This window comes from Canis lupus, chromosome 19, assembly GCF_003254725.2.
Source record: "Canis lupus dingo isolate Sandy chromosome 19, ASM325472v2, whole genome shotgun sequence".
Taxonomy (NCBI): Eukaryota; Metazoa; Chordata; class Mammalia; order Carnivora; family Canidae; genus Canis; species Canis lupus.
In genome coordinates this window covers 31,374,866-31,389,622 of record NC_064261.1, presented here as the reverse complement: position 1 = coordinate 31,389,622, position 14,757 = coordinate 31,374,866, and the positions used below count along the sequence as shown (strand labels likewise).

Genomic DNA, 14,757 nt, shown 5'->3' with positions numbered 1-14,757 from the left:
CCGGTCTTGAAAGAATGAATAACACACACAGCAGACTTGAACCTAACCCAGGGGCTGGAGCCAAGCCAGCTGAGCGTGGCCTGGATCAATTAAACCCCAGCTCACTTACAAACAAAGAGAGTTTACAAATAAACACTTACTGCTGTATACCACCGAGATTTTTTTGTGATTGTTATACAGCATAACTGACTGACACAGGGTAGGGAAGAGATTCTAGGGCAGTACCAATGTGTGTAATTTAGGGAGTGAAGTTTCCCCCAAGAGGTGGCAATTTGCACTGTGGGATTCAAGAAAGGGGTCCTCCCCCAGAGAGGACTCTTGAGAAAAAGATGGAGCAAGGTTAGAAATGAGAGAACCCCTGTACTAGGACTGTCCCTCCAAGACAATGTCAACCTCTTTGGTGCTTTTCCCTTGGACTACAGAAAAAATAGAAGATAGTAACCTTTTCTTCTTATCCTATAATTTCTTTTTTTAAAAAATCTTGTAAGATATACATAACATAAAATTTAGGGCTTTAACTATGTTTAAGTGTACAATTCAGTGGCATTAAGTACACTCACAATGTTGTGCAACAATCATTACTATTTCCAGAACTTTTTCAGCATCACAACAGAAACCTTGTACCCATTAAGCAATAAATATCCATTTCCCTCCTTCCACATCCTCTAATGACTTCTAGTCTAGTTTCTGACTCTACAAATTTGGCTTTTGTAGGTATAAATGGAATCACACTATATTTGTTCTATATCTGGCTTATTTCACTTAGTGTGTTTTCAAGGCACATCCACCTTGTAGCATCTAGCACAATTTCATTCCTTTGTAAGGCTGAATAATATTCCATTGTGCATATACACCACGTTTTGTTCTTTCATTCTTCTGTTGATGGACACCTGGGTTGCTTCCACCTCTTGGCTATTGTAAATAATGCTGCTAATGAACATGGGTGTGCAAATATCTGAGTACCTGCTTTCGATTCTTTTGGGTGTATACCCAGATATAGAATTGCTGAATCATATGGTAATTCTATGTTTACTTTTTTAGGAACCACCAAATGGTTTTCCACAACAGCTGCACAGTTTTACATTCCCACTAGCAATGCACAGAGGTTCCATTTTCTCAACATCCTCATCAACTTTTGTTATTTTTTATTTTACTGTATATATTTTTAAATATTTTATTTATTTATTAATTTATTTAAGAGAGAGAGAGAGAGGAGGTGCAGAGGGAGGGGAAAGAATCTCAAGCAGATTCTTTGCTGAATGTGGAGCCCAACAAGAGGCTCGATCTCATGATCCTGAGATCATGACTTAAGCCAAAATCAAGTCAGAGGCTTAACCAACTGAGCCACCCAAGTACCCCTATTTTACTTTATATATATATATTTAAGTAGACTCTACACCCAATGTAAGGCTCAAACTCAGGACCCTGAAATCAAGAGTCACACACTCTACCAACTGAGTCAGCCAGGAGCCCCTATTTTTGTATTTTGCTTTAATAGCAGCCATCTTGATGGATGTGAAGTGGTTCATTCCACATTTTTTACCCTTAGTCCTTCCATTAAAATTTAATAAACCAAAATAATTTTGTATTGTGGTGGCATGCCAACTAAAGACAGCAGAAGCATTCTGCTGAAAGGACTGAGCTTGTGGCTCCAGATGGTGACCAGCAGTGAAGAAAAGTGGCCCTTCAGGTTGCTGGGAGTGGCTGAGAGGAGTGTGGTCAATGGAGCAACCATGTGGTAGAAGCATCGGAAGGAAAATAAGTGGGAAACAAGCCCCCTTATTAGCTAAATTAACCTAGAGAAGGGGAGGAGAAGCTACATGTATATTTATATTTATATATAATTATTAAATATAATTTTACTTAAAATTCACAGAAGAGGGTCATCTAGGTGGCCCAGTCGGTTAAAGCCTCCAATTCTTGGCTTTGGTTCAGGTCATGATCTCAGGGTCATGAGATCGAGCCCAAATTTGGGCTCCATGCTCTATATGGAGTCTGCTTAAGACTCTCTCTCCCTCTCCTTCTGCTCCTCCTTGCCATCCTCTCTCTCTCTAAAATAAATAAAATCTTTAAAAATAAATATATAAATAAAGTTCACAGGAGAAACAGACAGATGAAGATGAAAGAACTTCTAAAACTGTCCTCAAAACAAGAATTATTAGTCCTTAAAAAGTCTCTTTAAACATTTTTTAAAAATTGAATTTGTGTATGTACGTGGATTTTTTTTCTCTTTTACTTGTACTAGTGCCAAGGGGTTTGCCACCAAAAGTAGCAGTTCCCTTCCCTAATCTTTACCTGCTCTTCAGAGGCAACTATTTCAATTCTTTTTAGCTGTTCATTTTTGGTTTTATCTCCATATTTTTTCAAGGATTTTTAAAGTCTCTCTACACCCAATGCGGAGCTCAAACTCATGATCCCAAGATCAAGAGTCACATGCTTCTCTGATTGAGCCAGCCAAGCCCCCTTCCATATTTAAAAATTATATTCTTCTACTGCTAATTCTTAGATTATTAATTTGAAACACTATTCCAAACTCTGTTATGGAAGATAAAGATTTAGATGTTTTTAAACCTCCCTATATATACTTCTGTCCCTCATATATTATATATACTTCTCTTGACTTAATTTTTTGTTAAATAAATGGTCTATAATGTCTTGTTTTGACTATGAAATATTGTTCATTGCTAAGTCTAGCCATGTAAAATGATTATGTCTCTTCTCGTACATTTTGTTTTTCCTGAGGTCAATAATTACTTTGTTTTTTTCATTTGATTAGTGTTCTGTGTACATATGGTTAATTTTTCTAAGTGCTCCAACAGCTCTGTGAGACATCCATCAACAGTTGTATTTGTTTTACCTCTGGAGACCTCTCTGCTGGTCCTTGTTCCTCTTGCTCTAATGTGGGCCTGATTCCTAGCTGTGGTTTTGGGTACCCTCTCTTCAGCTCTTCTGACTAGACTTTGATTTCATAGATCTGACGTCTTTTTTCTTGCTTCACTTCCTTGTTCTCTAGCACATTCTCCTAGCCGCTTCTTGTGAAAGTGTATGTAGGAGGTAAACTTCAAAATCTTTGCAGAAGTGAAAAGGCTTTTATGAATTTGATGAATTATCAAGTTAATCATTCAGGCAGAGAATTCTGGGTTGAAAATAAGTTTCCTTCCCAATTTTGAAGGCCTTTCTCCTCTCTTTCTGGATCAAAAAGAAATCCAGTTGTACTTCCAAACCTTTCTCATGTGACTTGTTTTCTCTGTAGAAATATTTAGAATTTTTCTTGTTTTTAGTTGCTTTTAAATTCCTAGAGGAAACGTTTCTTTTTTTATTCATTGGTTAGATACTCAGGGGACACTTCTATTTGAAGACTTATGTTCTTCATGTCTGGGAATTTTTTAAATGCTATGTGATTTATTTTATTATTTCCTACCTTCATCTTCTCTATTCTGTCTTCCTAAAATTCATATTATTTGATTAATGGACAACTCAGATGGACTCTCTAGTCTTTCACCTTTCTCTACTCTTCCACCATTGTGTCAGATGCTCTTCTTTCTGAGGCATTTCCTTGACATCATCTGTTGAGCATCCTAATAAATGCTTTGTCATCGTACACTTAATTTCCAGGCAGGCTGTCTAATTCTCTGGTGACTCCTTTTCTTCAGCACCTTCTTTCCCATACTCCTCCTTCTTAGACCTGGCATCTTTTCTGTTTTAAAGATTGATTGATTGATTGATTGATTGATTGATGAGAGAGAGACAGACCAAGAGAGAGAATGAGCAGGGTAGGGAGAGAGAGGGAGAGAGAATCCTCAAGCAGACACGGAGTGCAAAGCCTCATGTGGGGCTGAATCCCAGGACCCTGAGATCATGACCTGAGCTGAAATCAAGAGTTAGATGCTTAACCAACTGAGTTACCAGGCACCCTTAGATCTTTTTAAAGAACTTTTTTTAGGGCAGCCTGGGTGGCTCAGCGGTTTAGTGCCACCTTCAGTCCAGGGCCTGATCCTGGAGCCCTGGGATCAGGTCCCACGTCGGGTCCCACATCAGGCTCCCCACAAGGAGCCTGCTTCTCCCTCTGCTTGTGTCTCTGCCTCTCTCTCTCTCTCTCTCTCTCTCTGTCTCTCATGAATAAATAAGTAAAATCTTTAAAAAAAATAAAGAACTGTTTTTTAGGAAATTAATTGTAGTTATGTGACCTTTGCTCCTCTCTGCATGGTGGATATATCTTCCTTCTTTTCTCCTGTTCATCGCTTTCACATTGGAGGCCTTCCTCAATTATATATATATATGCATACACACATACATGTATATTATTACATATACATATATATGCATGTATGTTATTAGAAGTATGGTTGACACACACTGTTACATTAGTTTCTGGTACACAACATGATTCTACAGATCTATACATTATTGTTGTGCTCACAAGTGTAGCTAGAGTAGCTCCCATGTGTCCCCACAGAACACTATGGCAATACCATTGGCTATAGTCACTGTGCTGTGTACTATGACATAGTTAAGCTTGAAGCACTCACTAATGGGGTCCTTGGAACCACTGTGGGTCTGAACAGTTTGTGGCTTTTGCTATAAAATAAATAATCAGGATTCCCAAGACAGGATCTATGTTTCTCCTCCATGCTCGGATCCCTTCTAGGGCACTGCAGGCCCATCAGACCATTTGTCATCAATCTCACTCTACCTGGTGCAAGCACATAGGTTGGTATTTTCCCACACTGCTACCACTATTTCATTCATTTTCCATCTCCAAAGATTTCTTGAAACCTCTGCTTCATTGTTGTCTCATCTTGTTCCCTTTGATTTTTGGGTTTATACCTTTGTGATTCCTCTACTATCATTTTAAGGACACTACCAGGGGCAGAGTAGATAAACACCTGTGATTAATTTGCCATTTGAAACTGGATGTCTAATGCAATATTATGATATAATAGAAATATAGATTTGGTGTTCATCTCTGGTTCCTGGCATCATGTGCCTAAAATCCTTGTAACTTCCTGAGCATCAAGGGTGAGAGAAGCATCTTAATATTGGGTCTTACTCCTCAGTTCCTAATAATACAAAAGTTTCTAAGACCCTTGGAATCTCCGAAGTGATGGGAAGTGACTTTGTATATGCTGATAAGATGACTGGGGCCCCCTAGATAACTACAGTATCAGGGCTGGTCACCAGAAAGACCAACCATGTAGTTAGAGATTGGAACTTCCAGCTGCCCTTTGATCACAGGAGATGAGAGGGAGGGCAGTGATGGAGTCACCAATGGTCAGTGATTTTGTCAATCATGCCTATGTGATGAAACCTACGTAAATACTCTAAACAAGAGAGTTTGGAGAGCTTCCAGGTTGGTGAAGACATGGAGGTGCTGGGAGCTCCACGTGTCCCCTTCCTCACCCTCTGCATCTCTTCCACTCAGCTGTCTGAATTGTATCCTTTATAATAAACCAGTAATGGCAAGTAAAGTACTTTCCTGAGTTCTGTGAATGCTTCTGGCAAATGATCAAATCAAAGGAGGAGGTCATGGGAACCTACAGTATACAGTCAATCAGCCAGAAGTACGGGCCCTGACTTGGGATTGGCATCTAAAGTAGGAGCGGTCTTGTGGACTATGTCCTTAACCCATAGTCTGTGGATCTGTGCTGATTCCAGATGGTTAGAGTCAGAACTGAATTAAATTTTAGAATAGTCAGCTGGTGCTGGGCCAGTTGGAGAATTGGTTGTCAATGTGAGGAAAAACCCTATATATTTAGCATCATAAGCAAAATATTTTGAACAGAAAAATCCCAGAATAGTTGGTACCAAGAATGGGATGCTAGTTGGTATTTTAAAAAGGCACTTCCAACCTAAGTACACTTAAATATATGTATTCCTCATAAATTCACTAAAGTATTGTCAGAAAAAAATTTACTAAATGGTACTTTTCTTTATTATTTTAATTAGCCAAAGAGAAACATTACATTACTTTCCTCTTCATTTTCAGACTTTGAGTCCAGGCCACTTTTACATCTGGAGTTTGAAAAATATTGCTGCAATCATGTCAAACTTTGGCTTTTTTAATACTTGCACCATGAAAGTTTTCATATAACTTTTGTCTTTCGCTGGAAATTTAAATTCACTTTCTTTTTTCTTGTTGATCACAAAATCTGTAGTCCTTCACTTTATCAACTGCATAGCATAGTTGCATTCTAAGTTTCTAAATAGAGCAGCTCTGCCAACAAGCCTCTCTGGAACTGACTTCAAGGAGTCCTTTGACTTTCTGGACTAAATCCTCTGTGTTTCAGAACTGTGGAACTGATCTGCCCATTGCCATCCTGGATAAATTCCACTTTTTTGCATCCTATATTTTATTTTATTTTATTTTAATTTTTTTTTTCTAAGTCAGCTCCATGCCCAACATGGGTCTTAAACTCACAACCCTGAGATCAAGAGTCATATGCTCTACCAACTGAGCCAGCCAAGTGCCCCTGTGTCCTATATTTTAGATGCAGTTTTGGTTTTGCTGGGCATAACCCACAGTAATTTTTTTTTAAAGAAAGGCACTTAAGTAGTATCCTTTTTAAGACTGAGTATCTAGTAGTGTCTCTGTACAAGTATCACTCTTTGATACTCCAGCATTGACCTCAGCATCTAGTCATGGCTGGTCTACTACCATGTACAAGTTCATACCTGTTGCTTTGTGACTGTCTGATTAGCTTCCACTGTCCCTTTCACAGGGTTTTCTCAGATGGTGGGCATATTTTGAGGTATCTGTTCAACCTGTTAGCCATCAACCCTTCCCTGGGAAGACCCTTTCACCCTGAGGTATGCCATGAGGTCCCATTGCAATGATCAGACCTTTGGAGAAAACCTAACCCATTTTGGGACAATGTGCTTTCCTCTCTTGGATATGTGGTATTAGAAGGAGGAGTAAGGTCAATCCCTCCCATTTCTAAAGCATGTAATCTTGGAAAGCTAGGGGGCAGCCACATTCTAGCCTTCAGAAAGCAACAGGAAACTCTAGTCTACAGAGAGAATAAAGCAAAATAAGAGGAGAAAGATGGAAAGAAAAAAAAAGAGGAGAAAGATGTTGAGAGCGAGTTCTGCTAATTTAACTCTGGACTCTTGCATCTGAAAAGGTAGTATCTGGGAGAAGATGAAGTAAAAATCTACGGGATTCTAAAGAAGGTGAAGAGACTCAATATCGCTCTGCCAATCACACCTTATGATATAATTACTTGCCTTCCAACTTGCTGAAAGAAATTTTTTCAAGGGGGAAATAAATGGAGATATGATACCAGCCAGTTTATACAATGAGAACTAAGAAGAGGAAACTCATTATCAAGCAACCAGTTCAAAATGCAAAATTTCATCAAATATTTATTGGGCACCTCTTCTCTGCCCAGCAATTGGTTCGTCACTGGGGACACAAAGGTGCATGGGACATAGCTCCTGTTCTTCAAGCTCATGGTCTAAGGGGTCCAGAGAGGCCAACAGCTGCAGTACACAGTGAAGGCAACAGCCATAATGGACCGAAAGTGGAGGCCTGGGACCCTCCAGGAGGTGGCCCCACCATTTAGGGAGGAAGTGAGAATTGTTAGACCCAGAACAGCAACACCTGAACATCCCAGGAAGAGTAGGGCCCAGAGTGACAGTGAGCAAGTAGGTTCTGCACCGGCAGACAGTGGATTGAATGTCAGGGTGAGGATGGGAGACAGTGGGACTCCCACAAGGCTGCCTCAAGAATGGGAAAAATGAGGAAAGAAGAAGAAGGCATGGGAGGTGGGGGGGCGCGGTAAGATGAGTTTGGAAGACTGGATCTCTGACGTGGTAGGACTGCTAAAGAGGATCATACAGTAAGAGTGGGCAGAGTGAGGAGAGCAAGAGGGAGCCTGGGCAAGAGATCCTGATAGGCCTGAGAAGACAGGGCACAAGGATGGGGACCGGAAGCCTGGAAAGAGCAGAAGCCAAGGGAGTGGGGAGTGGAAAGGAAGGAGGGTCCTCCACTGGATGCCTTGAGAGGCCAGGGTCCTGTCCCCACTTTGCCCAAGACAGTCAGGTGTATGCCTGCTGTCTCGACATCATTACTTACAACCTCCCATCTCTCTAAGTCATGTGGTCACTCTAGGTGGGACCAAGGCCAAAAGGTGTGAAATGAAGACAGCAAAACGAAGGCCATGTAAGAGACTGGTTTCAGTGGGTGGTGGGGTGGGAGCAGGTTGTGGCGGGCTGAGAAATCATTGCAAGTGGAAGCAATCATTGTGGATGCCTGTTCCAAGAAGCTGGCCATCAGGGGGCAGAGGTGGAACTGCATCTGGAAGGCCTCGAGTGCAGAGGGAGGGCTCTTGACCATCTGGGCTGGCCAGACCCGGGCAAGACCCAGACAGACCAGCCGATGGGGAAGGTCAGTTAAGAGGAAGAAAGATAAAGACAGGGCACAGTGGCTTCACTGTGTCCTCTCAGGATGGAAGTGGATTGGGGTGGGAGGACTGGGAGCGCAGAGGCAGGGACTGGCCTCACAAGCAGGAGAGGAGGCTCTCTTCCCACTCAGATGGTGCTATGGACTCAATATCCATGTTATCCTGCCCAAATTCATGTTGAAACCCTATTCCCCCAGAGTGACTATATTTGAAGATAGGGTCTGTAGGGAGGTAATGAAAGTTAAACAGGATCATACGAGTGGGGCCCTAATATGATAGGATTAGTGTCCTTATAAGAAGAGACTCCAAAGAGCTCCTTCTCTATCTGCCTCTCTACACCCACTCAGAGGAAAGACCATGTGAGGACAAAGCAGCAAGGGAGCTCTCACAAGGCCCAGCCCCACCGGCCCTTGATCTGGGCCATCAAGCCTCCAGAACTGTGAGAAAATACATTTCTGTTGTTTGAGCCTACCCAGACTGTGGTACTTTCTTACAGCAGCCAGAGCTGACTGACGTACATGCGAAGGAAGGGAACAGGTGGATACAATTTAGATACGTCTAGAAGAGCCCAATGCTGGTCGGAGGAAGTTCATTCATGGCTGTCAGGAAATAGGAGACAAGCTTGTCTATGACAATGAAAGAAGGGCCAGGAAGGTCAGGAACACAGACATCAGGGAGAGCCCACAGGTGAGGATGTTGGACATGTGGGGATTCTGGAGAAGACAGGAAAACAGGAACCCTGGCAGCAGGGTGGGCTGGGACTATAGCACATGGCCAAGAAAAGATGTTTTTGCCCCAAATGCCCCCTGGAATCTGCCGGACACAGAACATTGAGGTTGAGTGGGCCCCAGGATATTATTATTTTCTGGAGTCCACATGAATGCCGAGTAGCCCTCTGTTTGTAATGTAAGCACGTAGATAGGATCTGAGTGTTGTGGGTTTTACCCTGCAGGTTGTCCCAATGCCTGAGTGAAGGTCAGTGGTGAGAAAGCTCAGCTTGCTAAAGGCAGGAAAGTGAGGAGCAAGTCAGGGGACATTGGAGGGCGCTTGTTGTGATAGTGAAACTCTAATCCTGGTTATGAAGTCTAGGCTTCCAAGTGGGGCACCCTTCGTCCTCCCCGGGCATGGAGGAAGCTGTAGGGCAGGGATAATGGGAACAGGGTGCATGGAGGAAGGCCCCATGGGAGCATAGAAAGGTGGGTCAAAGCTAAGAGAAGGAGCCTCTTAAAGAGTTTGGGAGGTGTAACCTCCAGGTGATTGATTTTATGACTTCTCAAGATCATCTCTGGGGCCCTTAATAAAATGGTATGTGTAATTCAGTAATTGTTGTATGTCTTATAAAGTGATTAGATTAAACGGAAATTAATGTCACTTTGAGATTTGGGAGAAAATTTTGTGACAGCCCCCTTGGGCACCAGAAACCAATGCAGGCCTCTTTCTAGGAGCAGATGTGGGTGCTCGTTAGGAATCCCAGGGTTGGGTCCTCACACCATGTCTGGGTGAGTGGCCCTGACAAATGGCTTCACCCCTCTTGGAGCCTGGGCTTCTTTCTCTGCACGATGAGGGTTATGAGAATAAAGTCAGATGGTGCTGGCAAGGCTCTGGCAGGGTATCTGGTATGAAGTGAGTGCTCGATAAAGGAAGCCTTCATCATCATTATCATCATCATCCACATTAATTTTAGAGAGAGCAACAGTTTTCAAAAGGAATCCACAAATATTTCCCCCAGAAAATGAGAAGGTGATTTTTCTGGTAGATAAAAAAAATCCCAGTGAGCCTCCTCTGAAGAGTTGTCCAGAGCCAGCCCCTCAGGTGACCCTTGCAGGTCTTCCTAAAATCCTGCTCCCCCGGGTTGCCACAGAGCCTGTCAGCGCCCTGGAGGCAGTAGCACCATGTGCCAGACGGCTGTGCCAAGACTTTTTCTGTTTCTGAGCTGTCCACTGAGACAGGATGGAGAGAGGAGGGAGGCCGGAGAAGATTAAGCCCATTCTTGGCACCAGTCATTTTGTCTGGAAGTGTGTGTTCTTCAGGTACACATGTTCTGTCTTCGGCTCCGATTCCCTGTCACCAATCCCACCGTGTTGAATCCCATATGCAACAAACCCCTATTGTTAGTTCTGCTAATGCATTTCCCCTGAAACAGGACAAGCTTCGAGGCAGCAATTCTTGACCAGGAGCAGTTCTTCCCTCCCTGCCTCTCGGACAACATTTGGCAATGTCTGGAGACATATTTCTGTTGGCACAATGCAGAGAGGTGCTACTGGCTTCTGGTGGGTAAAGGCCAGGGATGGTGCTAGATGGAACACGATGTACAGGATCCCCCATAACAAAGAATTCTATGACTCTCCTCTCTCCACCGTGTCCCCACTCTTCCTACCCTATCACTTCCTCCAAGCTGAGAGAGGGGCTCACTCCCTTCCTGGCACCCTTTGCTGAAAGCCCAGATTTAATATCCAGGGTTACAGTGTCAAAGTGAAGAAACCCCACTCGAAGGAGAAAGTAGCTCTCTACACCCCATTTAACTCACTAAGGTCATGAAGTTGGCAGTTTGCCAGATGCCACAGATTAAAAAGCCCTTCCTTGAATGACTGTTTTTCATTTACTTGACACAGTTATGTACAATTTTGTAAGTAATGATTGCCTTCAGGATGTCATTGTTTATTACTTGGTGCTACAGGAAAGTGCCACAGCTTATGACACTCATTCATTCACTCATTCACTCTTTCACTCAACCAACACACTCATTGAGCTCCTCCTTACACTGTGGCAGGCTCTAGGGATAGAAGATGAATAAGACAACATCTCAAAGTGTGTGTATTGGGGAGGAGGAGGAGTACAGATATGCTAGTGAATAATCTCAATATCGTTCCAGGGAAAAGTCCTCATGAGCTTCAAGGGGTGGGATAGCAAAGGGAGGTAAGACCATATTTCTATGGAGGTCTCAGAAAACTGGCCCCTTCAGTCATCATCACTTTCTGGTTTCCATTTGCAAGGGACCCTCCTGACGCTTCCCTATATGGAAAGGCGAGGGGACAGGGCAGGCAGCAGTAATAAGCAATTTGGCTTAATGATGTCCCATTAGGAAGATATCCGTGATCTTACTCAATGGGGGGTCCCCAAAATGAATAAAAATTTGTTGGGATGCCTGGGAGGCTCAGTGGTTGAGCATCTGCTTTCGGCTCAGGGCATGATCCCAGGGTTCTGGGATCAAGTCCAATATGGGCTCCCCGTAGGGAGCCAGCTCTGCCTATGTCTGTCTCTCTCTCTCTCTCCCTCTCTCTCTCTCTCTCTCTCTGCGTGTGTGTGTGTGTGTGTTGCTCATGAGTAAATGAAATCTTTAAAAAATAATAACTTTAGGGGCAACAGGGTGGCTCAGTGGCTGAGTGTCTGCCTTTGGCTCAGGTCATAGTCCTGGAGACCTGGGATTGAGTCCCACATCGGGCTTCCCACGTGGAGCCTGCTTCTCCCTCTGCCTGTGTCTCTGCCTCTCTCTCTGTGTCTCTCATGAATAAATAAATAAAATTTAAAAATAACTTTAAAAAATTGTTTAAATGCCCTAAATCTCCAAATCAAATGTCTGACCATTCAGAGTCAAAGAAACAGAAGGTAAGCAGGGTTTCAAAGGCTGGGAAATACTCCAACCAAAGTAGGTCAGTTCCATTCTTATTTATTAAAGGAGTTCTTGCCAAGACGTATGAGACCTCAGGTCCAGATAAGTCCATAAAACGCCCAGAGGACCGAAACTTATACACAGGAAACCATCTTGGGATAATACAAAGCAGGACATGAGTGTATGAAAATGACATGTAAAGACAAAGGACATAAGGAAGCATTGCTATGGGTGACTGAGATCAAGAGAGCTGGGTTCTAGTCCCAGCTCCACCGCTAACTTGCTGATTTGGGGCTGGTCTCTTTTTTTCTGTGGTTCTCAGTTTGTTCATCTGTAAAATAAGGGAATTGGACCAGAGCATCATGAAAAGCCTTCCAAGGCACACTGAAGATTCAAGCCAAGTGGAAGCTTTCATTGCCCCCTCTGCTTATTCCTGACGTAACCTGGGGATCCCCTTGAGATTAAAAATGTAGGTTGAACCTCAGTCCTGAAGCTCAGCCACACGTTGGTTTCTTCCGACCACTTCAGGGTTAAGAAGTAGGTGGGGAAGGTCATAGGAAGAAGCTACTGCCTCTCTCATCCTGGGCACTGAATAGCAACATACCTAGAGGCGTTGAATTGTCCCCAGTGTCCTGAGTGGTATTTCCCCAAGTTGGGAGTTCAGATTAGTGAGGGGGTACTATTGCTCTAGCACTTTCTGACACCAGCACTGCCACGGATGAGAAGAGACTCCAGGGTTACAAGGGAGCTGGGAATGAGAGTCTCACATCCCACTCTTCCAAACTACTGCTGCTGGAATGTCACAGAGCTGCCCAAGGGGCATCCCCTGAGTATGAACACTCCCATCAGCTCTGGCGGTGAAGGTTTTTCTTATAATCAAACAGGAGAGGACTCCTGGAAGGCAAGGTCATTTGGACATCAGAAAGGACTCACCCAGGATGGAGACTGGAGACGCAGAATTAGGTCCCCAAGCACTTTTCCTGGGGAGTTTCTTAGGACAGGGGCCTTGAAGGCCAGTTTGGAATGCTGGTGAGAAGAAGTGGTTTTGGAAATCTGCACCCCCTGGGCCCTCCTCCCACCCTACCCCCCAACCCCCCCCACCACCACCATTCCTTCCATCCAGGCTATCTGGGTGCAGCCACTCATTCACAAATCCCAGTGGGAGAGGCTCTGGAGTCCAAGGAGTTTCTGTGGGAAAGGAAAACAAGCCACCCACTTTGCCTTTCTCTTTTCTTTTCCAGCTCCTCCCTGGATAGGGTTGGCCGGGACCAGTTACTCCCAGGACCCCTCAGATGTACAGACTTCAGGGAGCCAAATCCCAAAGAGAGGGAGGGAGCTGTGAACCGTCCCACCACAGACAGACCCAGAAGCTCCAGCCAGAACTTTCTGAGGTTTCCCTCGGAGTGTGTGTGTGTGTGTGTGTGTGTGTGTGTTAAAATGTCAAGGCTTTGGGACCGAAGGATGTGGGTTCCAAGCATCTTTTCCTGGGGCAAGATTTTTGGCCTTACTTAGAGTCCCTGTTTCCCAGTCCCTAAAATCGAGGGTGACAATATCGACCTGGAAAGCCGATCGTGAGGTTTCAATGAAAAACTGGAGGCGGCGTGCCCGGCACACAGTGGGCCCTGCCAGGGGCGCGGCAGGGCTTCCGTCGAGGCACAGCCCGGAGGAAGGGGTCGGTGTGCAGACGGGAGGGGGGCCAAGCCCGCCTTCGCCAGGCGCACCTGCTCTTTTCATTCTGGGGGGATGGGGGCGGGTTACGGGGTGTCAGATTTCCCCCTCTCCGCGGAAGATCTGGGGACCCCGCAGGCCCCCCTGGCGTGGGACGGGGCCCACGAGCGGAGCGTACTCACGGCGTGCGCGGCGCAGGCGAGCAGCAGCAGCAGGCGGGGACGCATGGTGCCCGGCGCGCCCCCGGGGGCGCCTCGACGGCCGCCCGTGTGCGCCCCGCGGCCCGGGGGCTCAGCGCCCTGCGCAGGGGCCCGCGCCCCGGCCGGCCGCCGCGTGCGGAGGAGCCCTGCGGGGCGGCCCTCCCGCCGCGGCCCCGGGACTGCTCCTCCTCCCGGAGGTGGCCGCCCGCTACGCCGCCCAGCCCATGGATAAGGCGCGGGCGCCCGCGCTCCTCCAGCCGGCCCCGACTGGCCGCGGCCGAGCAGGCGGAGGGGGGCCCGGGCCGGGGGTGGGGGTGGGGGTGGGGGGGGCGGAGGCCCCGGGAGAGGCAGCCCCCCGCCCCCCGAGTCCCGAGGGCGCGCTCCCTGGCTTTGCCGCGGAGGGCACCGTGCGCCCCCTTCTGCGTCTCGCATCGGTTGATCCCCGCCCTCGGGTTGAAGGGAGGTTGAGCGGCTGCTCCTGGATGCAGATCGCATCTGTTGGGGGGGGGGGGGGGGTAGCTACTTGGCACTTCCTTTCTGATTTTTCACTTTATATTTCCTCATTATTGAGGGGCCCCTGGGTGCTCAGTCTGTTGAGCGTCCGCCGTTGGCTCAGGTCATGATCCCAGGGTCCTGGGACGGAGCCCCACATCGGGCTTTCTGCCCAGAGAGGGAGCCTGCTTCTCCCTCTCCCTCTGCTGCTCTGTTTGTGCTCTGTCAAATAACTAAAATCTTTTTTTAAAAAAATAAAGTCATTCTAAAATAAATAAATAAGTCATAACGCTCATTTCTAGGGAATTTCATTCCCCTGAGCACCATCACATGAGGAAGTTCGGATGATCAGGTGAGACGGGAAAGGACCCCGTGGTACACCCAA

The 14,757-nt window shown here is 45.7% G+C and overlaps 1 protein-coding gene across 2 annotated transcripts in view; it reads right to left on the bottom strand.

The window, feature by feature from the left end:
* SCTR (secretin receptor) overlaps nt 1–13,956 on the bottom strand; it is a 71,330-nt gene extending 57,374 nt beyond the window's left edge. For both annotated transcript variants that reach the window (XM_025429396.3, XM_025429400.3), the window contains exon 1: nt 13,863–13,956. In XM_025429396.3, coding sequence (XP_025285181.1) covers nt 13,863–13,907 — 45 coding nt within the window. In that variant the 5' untranslated portion in view covers nt 13,908–13,956. The remainder of the gene's footprint in view (nt 1–13,862) is intronic.
* Nucleotides 13,957–14,757: the final 801 nt, after the last annotated feature.